This window comes from Varroa jacobsoni, unplaced genomic scaffold (assembly GCF_002532875.2).
Source record: "Varroa jacobsoni isolate VJ856 unplaced genomic scaffold, vjacob_1.0 scaffold_372, whole genome shotgun sequence".
NCBI lineage: Eukaryota > Metazoa > Arthropoda > Arachnida > Mesostigmata > Varroidae > Varroa > Varroa jacobsoni.
The window spans coordinates 17,037-27,535 of record NW_019213274.1 but is presented as its reverse complement, the minus strand read 5'-3'; the positions used below and the strand labels follow the sequence as shown (position 1 = coordinate 27,535).

At 39.3% G+C, this 10,499-nt stretch overlaps 2 protein-coding genes across 2 annotated transcripts in view; one reads left to right on the top strand and one right to left on the bottom strand.

Moving 5' to 3' along the window:
* LOC111259841 (uncharacterized) overlaps positions 1 to 10,499 on the bottom strand; it is a gene marked incomplete at its 3' end in the record, with an annotated part of 23,648 nt that continues 13,149 nt past the window's right edge. The window contains 1 exon segment of the mRNA XM_022832128.2: positions 1 to 135. Coding sequence (XP_022687863.1) covers positions 1 to 135 — 135 coding nt within the window.
* The window catches only part of LOC111259840 (zinc finger BED domain-containing protein 4), an 11,463-nt gene continuing 6,532 nt past the window's right edge, over positions 5,569 to 10,499 (top strand). The window contains exon 1 of the mRNA XM_022832127.2: positions 5,569 to 7,927. Within this exon, the coding sequence (XP_022687862.1) occupies positions 7,655 to 7,927 (273 nt within the window). The 5' untranslated portion in view covers positions 5,569 to 7,654. The remainder of the gene's footprint in view (positions 7,928 to 10,499) is intronic.

The window sequence follows — 10,499 nt, the reverse complement described above, 5'->3', positions numbered from 1 at the left end:
TCGTAACAAATTGAAAATGTTGAGCTTGTCGGTGCCGTAGCCTTTCCCTTAGTCGCAAAAGCTGTATCAACTGACCGTTTAGTTTCTGAATGGCCTCTACCTGACCGCGGACATGGCGATTGAGTTCGGCTAACGCTGAAAAGTAGACATCAACAAATACGATAGGCACTTTAGAGAATAAAAAGACAAAACTATACTCTGTCGTGTATACAATTTAACTTACACAACACACATCTTAAAAAATGGATTCCATGCTCGTGTCAGGAATCATCCTTCAATATTTTAGGAGGTGATGTTCCTATGTGACGATGCCTACTTAAAAGCCTTACAAAACATGCACCTAGATTGATAATCAGTAACCGGAACTGACTCTGGTAACTCATACCAAATAATTATTCGTTTTACTGATCTGAGTATAGACGAAATCAAAGAACAATGCAAAATAACGCACGAGGTCTCCTATTTTATATTTGAATTATGACATTTGTATGCAGTACCGATAGCATCTGTCGCTGGTCGGTTTAGCAACTCGCGTTCTGATAGGTGAACACTGAATATCTGAATAAGACATGATGTCCTCTATTGCTGCTCCTAGATACGCAGCTTCTATTTTTTTTAGCTATAGATCCAGCGGTAGTCTGTACACAATCGGCGTAGTAATGAATAGTGCTACACGGGGTCAAATCGTATAACGACGTCCGGCTGTTACTGCTCATAAACTTGTCTATCTATTTCGCCCGTATGCTATATACATACCTAATGCTATCTACCTTTGCCTTTTTGCTGCTAGCAGTCTAACCAAAAGTGCTTGGCCTGAACTCAGGTCCCGAATTCAAGTTCGCTATAGTTTTCCTCTCAATTTGTCTTACTACTCAGTTGCAGTTCCGCTTGCTAATCTATCCATCATTCTGTTTTGGTAAACCATTTTAGCGTTCATGTCACTTCACTACGTTTTTGTCGCATCCCTAGATTAACAATCCCGTTATGTTGACTTGACTGTCTGGTTACTATGTACTAAATATTCCAGTTTACATAATATAATAGCTCCGCAAAAAGTATAAATTTGATTGGGACATAGCAACGTTAAACAGTTATTCCATATCGCATCAGTGTGACAATTGCGACGTTTTCCGATTGTAATTAAATTGTTGCTGTAACTACCACCGGCTTTTGCAGTTATCTTACTATTTAAGCGCAACTTTGAAAATCCCGCCTAAATAATGGGCCGCTGTAGAAATCAGGCGAACAATTTCGAAAATGCTCATATTTTTAGAAACTAATTCAAACGTTCCCGAAAAAAGAACAGCGGTATATCGGATTCGATTGCTAAAAATGTGGAGTTTTGTTATAGATTTTCTCTCGTGGGCTTATATTGTGTTTTGTAAGTTCTCAATGGTTGTTAATTAATTAATCATGTTCCCTCCTGCTCATATCAGAGTTAACGGGGAAGTTTTTTTTTTTAAATTTAAAATCAATTCTCAAAAACGCTGTTTTCTCCACGGTGTCTCTTCATCAGGCCATCATGGGAATACGCTGAAACAAGAAAGACAACAGAGTCATTCTCGGGATAGTCAGCGTATACATGACACGTTCGCGTTCGAATTACTAATTGTTGAACTTTATTACTGATTGCTTCTATACATTCGTGCATATAATGACGAAAAGACAAGGTCGTAACTTCAAAAAGCTTGGGCTAATTGTAATGCAACAAAAAATACATTGATACTACTTAGCTTTTTTATATGCGTTCACTCCCATAACGTGATTCTGGGCTGTTACCTATCGTTAGCATTTGCGTTAGCATTGAGAAACACGTAAAGAAAAATACACGCACTGATCCATCTCGAACATGAGCTACGGTTACAGTCGGTCATAGATATTAAAAATAACATTACATAATATGTTATGCGATAAGGTTATCTGTTGTTGGGTAACACTTAATTGGTCTCGCGCTGCTGCTCCTAGTTTTCAAAATGGCGGCTTAGCTTGAACGTTAAGAGGCTTAAATCAGTAACCTCAGGCCATTACCATTTAGGGTTTAGCTGTTCTAGCCACGGCATATTCGATAGAATTTCGTTGAATTTTGTACTATTATTCAAGCACATGTTACCAACACAATTATACTGTGATTCAATGCGCTCGTTCTATCTGGGATACATGTAGTCAAAAACATTTACCTATTAACATAGTGATATCTGTAATTGAATATTCAGGGAAACATTACCTAGAACAATTATTTGTTTTTTTTTTTACCTAATTACACCCGCTGTGTACTATATATATTATTGGCGGGGTTGAAACAGAACTACAAGTATCTGAAGCAATATTATCACAGTGTTCTCAATGTCAATTCCGTACGAGTTTAGGTGGATACACAAACAGGCCAAAAACGCTGGCAGAATTTTTTCCGCCCATACTTCCAGTCCTGTATGGCTATAGCATATAGTGTCTATCTGCGAAAAATGCGAGTTTCCGCTTCGTGCCGTGACGTGGCAAATCCTCTGAACAGTAACATTTCACTTTGTAATACTGTAAAGACGACAGATAACGTCACCGCCTTGTTGTCATTTGCGTATTCTTGTTCAGTATATATGCTATAACCGGCCCCATCTGCAAAGGACAATGTGTGCCGGCAGGTCTACTTGTGCGTCTACTGTGTGTTGATCTGACACGGAAAGCCTGTTCTACAATTAGTTTAGGTTTTGGCAAACTGAGTCAATTGCTAACGGCTCATATCTGTGGGTCAGCTACGAAAAAACAAGGTTGTACTGGGAGCGTTCTTTCGATATTTTACAAACGAGAAGCATTACCCTAATGAAATTTGAATATTGGGTCTGCTATTATTGGTGAATATGGAGCCCAAACATTGCAAAGTCCATAAATGGAAAAAAGTGGTAAATGGGACATGGCAGTGGAATTAATGGCTTACTGGAATGGAATGGTTTGGAATCTAAAGCAATAGTTGAAAACAGTCAGCGTTAACTTCTTTCTGCGTATTATTCCACTGTTGTGATATCCTCCACGTACCTTTTTCAATCAGAAACTTGTGGCAATTTTGAGCAGATTTGTAAGTTTGCGGCTAAACTTTAAATCTAGAAATCAGCTCACCTGAAGCAACTTAAATGGTCGCTATAAGAGCTGAGTCTCGTAGGATCTACGCAATGTTCAATATGAAAATATTTTCCGACTCATGGCAAAATAAAGTAAAATTTTCCTAGCTAACGTTGATGCCGCAACGTGTCATTTAGGCTATACTTGCTCTTCAATGAAGTACGAAGGCAGCATGTGGTGAATATTTGGTTATAACAAAAATGTTATCGCAGCAGAACTTCATTAATTACACTACACGAAAACTTTTTGTACTGTCTCAATTTGCAGCGGGTCTAACATTCGCTTATTTCTATTAACTAACGCTTAATTCTTAAGGAAAGCAAATTCTCGAAAAAACAAAGGGACATGAATTAGTATAGCAATTGGCTGTGATATAATGGCAAAGCGGATTTTAGAAATCCACTTCGCATCCAAAGAAAATCGGAATGAACAGCGAAAGCTTTAAATGAAAAGGAAACCCTTAGCTGCGTCTACAGATGCGTCTGGAAGCATGTCAGTCCTATAGATTCGTATGTACTTCCGCCGCCTACTTAAGCGGAAGACTGATTTCAAGAATATAATATTTAGTAAATTGTTACACCAAAAACATACAGAACTTATTTTTCTCGAAAACATACGGAAGCACTCTCATTACGAATATTTAATATAACTTTTGGACAACGAATCAGCGACCAAGTTACATGCTTCAACAAGCGCCTAGATAATAAACCGTTTTTATTCTTATAGCGGTTGTGTATATATACAAGTGTTTTTAAGCGTAGTTCCGATAAATAACAAAAGTTCGAATTAACTTTTGGATAATTTCAATTTGTAGATACGACAGGTTAAATATGCGCTCAAGTACGTTTGCATCATTCTGCGTAAAGGCTGCGTCAATATGCAACTTCTATATGAGGGAACTGCGAAAAGATGTGACACCGATTTGCGATTCTTTTAGTAGCTTTAGCCGGTCGTGTAACATCGTCTTTATATCCGATTCTCCAGACGTATATGTTTATATATTTGTGTAAGCCTTCATGACCCGCTTCTTGTAAGTTAAACAAAATTTGTACTTTGATAGAAATGCCATTTCACGCCAACGTACTTAACTTAGTTGCCCAGCTCTAACAAGGTTATTAGTAAAGATTGAGAACTGGCATAGATTTTTGCGGACCGCGAAAACTGCATAGTATTTAACAAAATGCATTTAGTTGCGGATGTTAACAATACAACTTCTATATATATATATCTATATATATATATATATATATATATATATATATAGATATATATATATAGAAGTTGATGACCTATTACTGCAACTACATTCTATAATCAAAATCTACATAAACCATTTACCGATACCATCGTATTCGCTTTAGGCACCTGATTGTTTTTCTTAGAAAAATGTCAATTGAGAAACAAATGTCTAAGACCTAGAATAGAGTTTTTGTCAGATACCTATTGCTGGTTCCATTGCGAAGAACTTTTTACCGTCAATAAGGTCGCGCCCAGAGCGACATTATATTACGCCTTATATATGGCTATACGGAAGCCTTTTTATGAGAAATTTGAGAGCATTTCCCAAGGCCATAACCCGCTGATTCTTGTAGCTACGGCACAATCATCTCTTAACTCACATACTGGTCACGGGAAGCTCAAGCTCTATCGAAAGCTCGTACTCCACGCTTTTATATGCAGTTGGCAGTGTGGATTCCCCTTTTTCTTCTCGAGTCCCTTATTCGGCTGAACAAAAAAGAACTTTATATAACACAAGACGACCTTTGATTTTAAATAAAATCAGAATTTTACTGAAGTTATTTACTGCATTTCGTGTGCTGCGTTTTGGGTTCTAGCTACTAATCATCATCTTTTGCATCCATTTGCTCAGGTATTATGCGAGTGTATAAGACTTATAAGATATTTTTTAATATAATATATATATATATATATATATATATATTTATATATATGTTTGTTCTTCTTATATATTCTTACATATATATATACATATATATAAGAAATAAGAATGTATGCATGCGTTCAGTGTCAGATAGATATAAACGAAATCAAATCGTTGAATAGTGTATTGCTAATTTTTACTATAATTAAAAGGAACAATTTCTGACAATAATCTGGTAGATAATTATTGAAAAGAGAATCCTTTTTGACAGCAACATAGCCGGTCAATAACCAGGTGGACCGAGTTCTGTAAGAGGAATTATCAAAATGGGAAGATGTTTGAGGATAATTGTTCACGACTAGACGCCTCAATTACATGCCTCTAAGGCTGTAGTGGTAAAGTATTTGTCTGCTAGCCTTAAAAACCGGGAAAATAGCCTAGGTTCGAGACCGAGCTTCGACGTCTGGAAGCAACTTATAGCCTAAAGCAATGGCTAGCGGCAGTACTGGACGTGAAAATCGAAATATTTATTTAGATTATTAAATTACTCGAAACCTGCGTGTGGCTAATGGCTTTCGTTCTTTATTATGCTTAATTTGATTAAGTTAAAAAAAAGTTAGATAAATCATCATAAGACATCACTTGTTGCTAGAATGCTGTACCTCGTTGCAATATGACAGTTGAACCTTAATTTGAGATTTTAAAAAACTAATCTTTATTGAATTTTACATGTAAGAGCCCGCAAGGAACACATTTTGAATACAGTTTCCGTGTTAGAATGCAAAAAATCAATCATCATTTTCACAGTACTTGATCTGATCCTTTCCTTCATCACATACGCAGTGATTTGAGGAAATACGACAACTATATAGTGTATCCTATAAGGTGTTAGATTTGCCTTGCACTTTAAGGAAGTTGTGAAGTTCGCGCCTCGCCCAGAATCCTGTTGTCAAGGGCTTCTACACAATGAGCGCCTTATTCACAGCGCATGCCCGCACCAAACGGAGAATGTGTCTATTAAGCGTTCACTTCAAGCCCCTATTAGTTTTAGAACCGGCACCAGTTAACTGCGACGATGATACAAAATCAGTTTATCAATTTCCGTCTCTGAAAGCTGTCAACATCTCAAGGAGTTTTGCCTTCATTGTCATCGGCTAATTCTTGGGAGACCATAATTTACAAATGAAATACTTGTCATTGGTTAAAGGAGAGAACTCTAACAAGGTTTAGGGAGTGTAATTGTGATATGGGGTAGAGGAGATTAAAGCACAGTGGGCGCATCGAATAGTGCTTCGCTGGTCTGAGCTAATCTTTGTCTGGAAACCAGAGCTATTCGTTCTACCCTATATATATGTATTTAGCTAGGAACTGATGACTCAAATAGCGATAGTTGCAATTTATATTCATTTACAATCTGATAAAGCAACATACTGAAACAACACAACCCGCTGCATTCTGCTGATTCTTATCATTAAATTCACTAAAAGTTAACTATCTGACAGCAGTATATGGTAACTAATGATAACAACTAGCTCCCTCGTGCTATTAATCAACCTTAACTACCACTTACCTAACAAAATTGGCAACACAATTATTTTCTAACTTTTCAAGCAATAAATAACCTGATTGTTCTAGCAGCCCACTGCCTATTTCAACCAGAGCGGGATCCTGCTCTATTCCATCATCTGAACGCTTTCGACAGCATCAAACTGTCCTTTCGACTTCAACTCGGTTACGATCGACCCTGACCGTCTACAGTTTCTCTCCAGCGTAGCCCTTAACGAATACACTAATTACCATCGTTCAACTTGTCGTATATCGCCATCATGCAACGTTTATACGCCTGCTATCGGGGGCTTGCTTTCCGTGTTGTTTGCTCCCGCTAGAGACGGAGTTGTTCGCTGCTCGGCTGCTAATGCCCCGGAGCCAGCAGCTGCCGCCGCTATAGCGCCAAAAGCAGATTGAGCGCAGCGCGATTCGGAGGAGGGAGAGGGGAAGGGCCTCTGGCATTGGAGCCGGCGGCGGCTGCACCCATCGGAGCGCATCCCGCTTCCTGGCGCTGCTGCAGCCGCTGTCTGAGACTGGCGGAAGGTCTGCCCACCACTGCTGAGTCTCGTAGTGAGTTCGTAGCGGTAGATCTGTGCTGTGTTCGATGCTGTGCTTTGTTGTTCGAGCAGCGGTCGCTCGATGTCTCCGTTTATGCCGTGCCGCAGCAGCCGATGTCGTCGCCACGGCAGACGCCGATCAGCTCATGCTGATCTGCCACCGATGCAGACACAGACTGATTCGGATAGCGACCGACGTACAGGACTGAGTATATGCATATGGTCTGACGTATGAAAGCCTCGTGCGCCTATGGGGAGATCTTGATTATTCGAGGATTGGACAGGCGCGAGAAGTGATGATAGCATTTTTTCCGTTTTGAGAGCGAAGACGAGATTGGCTGCCGCGGTTGCTAGCAAACACTTCTGCATCTGCGAGCCGCACTTATCCCGTTAGTGACGGTCGACAGTTTTACCCGCTCTTCAGTCAACGGGTCGTGGATCGAGCGCAGTCCCCATCAAGCCGTCGTCGTTGTTGTTGTTGGCGGCGACTTCGAAGATGCATTGATATTGTACCTGTCAAGAGAACATTTGCTTAGTAAGCGTACTGTTGTCTACTATGGGTGAGGAGATTCTGCCGGATATGCAGGCAGGACCGACGCAACCGGGCCCGATGTACGCTAACGTAATGGGAGGATCGTTAGCTGGTGTGAGCGGTGGACTCGTCGGTAGCTGGAGTCGGGTGGCGGGGGCCCGTGCGCCAATCTTCGAATGGTACGACGTCGAGTTGCCTCTGCCGGATGACGGGAACTTTCGGAGTACGTGCAAAATATGCAAGACGAGCATCTCCGCATCAAGACGGGCTACTTCGAACCTAATCTCGCATATGAAGGTAATTCGTAGCACTGCAAAACTATCATCTATGTATGATGTATGTTTAACAGTAAATTCGCATCTAGAAGAAAGTGAAAAGCAAAGAAAAAATGAAGCTGGGAAAGATCTTTTTGAACCCATACACCGTCGCGTTTTATTCTTTTGCAGATGCATGTTTAAGTTTAGGATTTAGCGGTGCCAAAGCTACTCATTTCGACTGGGCCTTAATTGGTACTTATTTTAACTGTGTTTCTAAGAAATCCGCTAGGATTTTGCGCTATTCAGTGGTGAAAATGTGTGCAGTTTTCTTTTAGCACGTGTGCACCTCTCGTTTAACAGCTACCGTTAAGGTGTCTATCTACAAACCTATTAAAGTCACAGCTGTTAACAATGTGGCTTTTTTTCTCTCGTCAAGCAACAATAATTAAAAGCAATTATATCAAATGTATTATACTACAGTTAATTTGATAAATAACTTTTACGACACGAGTTTTTAAGCACGCTGACGAAGCAAACAATGTTAATAGCATTGTAATTTTATGGTTGATTAAATTTTAATTCATATCGAACACCAAAGCTTTGTATTCTCTTGCTCTAAAGCAAAACGGGAAGCAAAACAACTGTAGATGTATTTATTTCGAATAGAAGGAAAAGTGGGTTCCACGACGTCGCCGCCATTAACTCATTGACCCTGTAATACATTGCTTTAATACGGTAACGGTTCAAAAATGAATCGCATAGTCCGCAAACCTTTGAGACTAAACAGGACATCGAGATATCAACGGTTAGGTGTAAGCTATTTACAGCTATCTGGACATCGATATATGAAATACGCCAATCTATAAATAATGGACGCTTCATTAGCAAATGTATATATGAATATCTATTGATAGGAATCCATTAACATATTCTTGTGTAAAAACCTTAACGGGCCAAAAATTCGACAAGCCAGTATCATCAATTTTGCGAAAGCTGCCCTTTTCTCCGTTATTCCACTTCGACGTAGCCGTAACGCGAGGACCACTTGCCTCTCAAATATAACCTCTGTACGGCAACGCTATAAAATTCATCTTGATCTGAAATAGTTCTTTTTTTGAAATGGATTTAATTGTGTGCCTCGACGCACCTTTGCTATAGGGAAAGTTAGTGGTAGCTCAAAGTAACACCGTTTACTGACCTTTCTAGTGGACGCTGTTTAGTTAGGGGTTTCTGAAAAATGGAGTTTCAATTTTATGCGCTTTTTGATAAAGAAAATCAAGTATGCACGCTATAAATAGATTCTTTTGATATTTATGGTGGTTCATTTTTCTCGAAAGCCCTGGGGCACGGCACTCGATGAATTGAGTAAACACCACTTTATATTTCCGCGGTTCTTTAGCCTTTCTGCCTTCAAACAATCGCCATATTTTTAGAATAATGGTAGTGCGCGAAGTGAAAAGGAGCTTTTAACCTTTGCCTCTTAAATTTTGTCAGTGTAACGCTTACAAAATATGATCTTTTATCTACCGATTTTTGCAGCTATCGCTGTTTATTTTCTTTATCAGTTTCATCCGCTGTGTCAATAACGTTGCTAGAATTATCTCAGTGGTCAATTGAAATGGACGAAAATCTAGCTTGTACGAAGTTTCTACGGTATTTTGGGCACTTGAACCTCGTCAAACATAGGATTGCCTACGCTGTTTCTATCACATACGGATTTCCCAAATCTTCGATGTGTTTATGATTATAGCGAACGAAAACCGCGGATGAGGTGACAACGATTTGAAGCAGCCCAGTACAAGCGCTCAAAAAGAGGCCCAGTTTTCCAACTGGTAATTGGTTTTTCTTTCAAGTAAATTTCAAAAAATGGAATTGTCTGGCATAGCTAAGTTTTTTCCCCAGTCGAAAGGACATTGCGTTGGGTTGCGAGTATACCACGTGACAAGACTTTTGCCTACACAGGCCAGAGCGATATAGGGCTATATAAGTCGCTTCTTTTCGGATGCGCACTAATTTAACAAAGAAATTGAAAAAATCTGTCTGCTTTATCCTGTAAGACAACTTATGTGTATTTTTATCAAGGCAAACTAAGGCATCGTAATTTTATGCTCGTTGTCAATAACGTGCTACATGTAGTTGCTTTAAACAATTTTTACATAGAATTTTTGCTATATTGGCATTACGCGTCGGCAGATGAAACATTATCGCCGATCGACGCGTCAACCTACGGATAGTCATAGTCACAGTCATGCATAATCGAAGGTAGTCATTTTATCATAACGGTGGGTTACGTTTTTCGTATAGGCTATTTAATGTGTTTGCTTTGAATATACTCATATGCGTAAAATAACACATTACATGAAGACTTTGTGCGTAAGTCATCATAAACTAACTGCATTTACAAGCTATTTTTGTGTGCTCTAATTGTGTGAATGATTTCCGTTCAGATCTTATGATTTGGACGTGTCTTCAGCCGGCAAAAAGGCGAACGACTACTATTGGCCACTATGTCTGGGTTACATATAATGTCAGTTCATATTCCGCATAATCAAAGAAATAAACGTCCTGTGGACTCTCTCATGTGTGTTCAAACTAAGACGAAATGGGGCCAA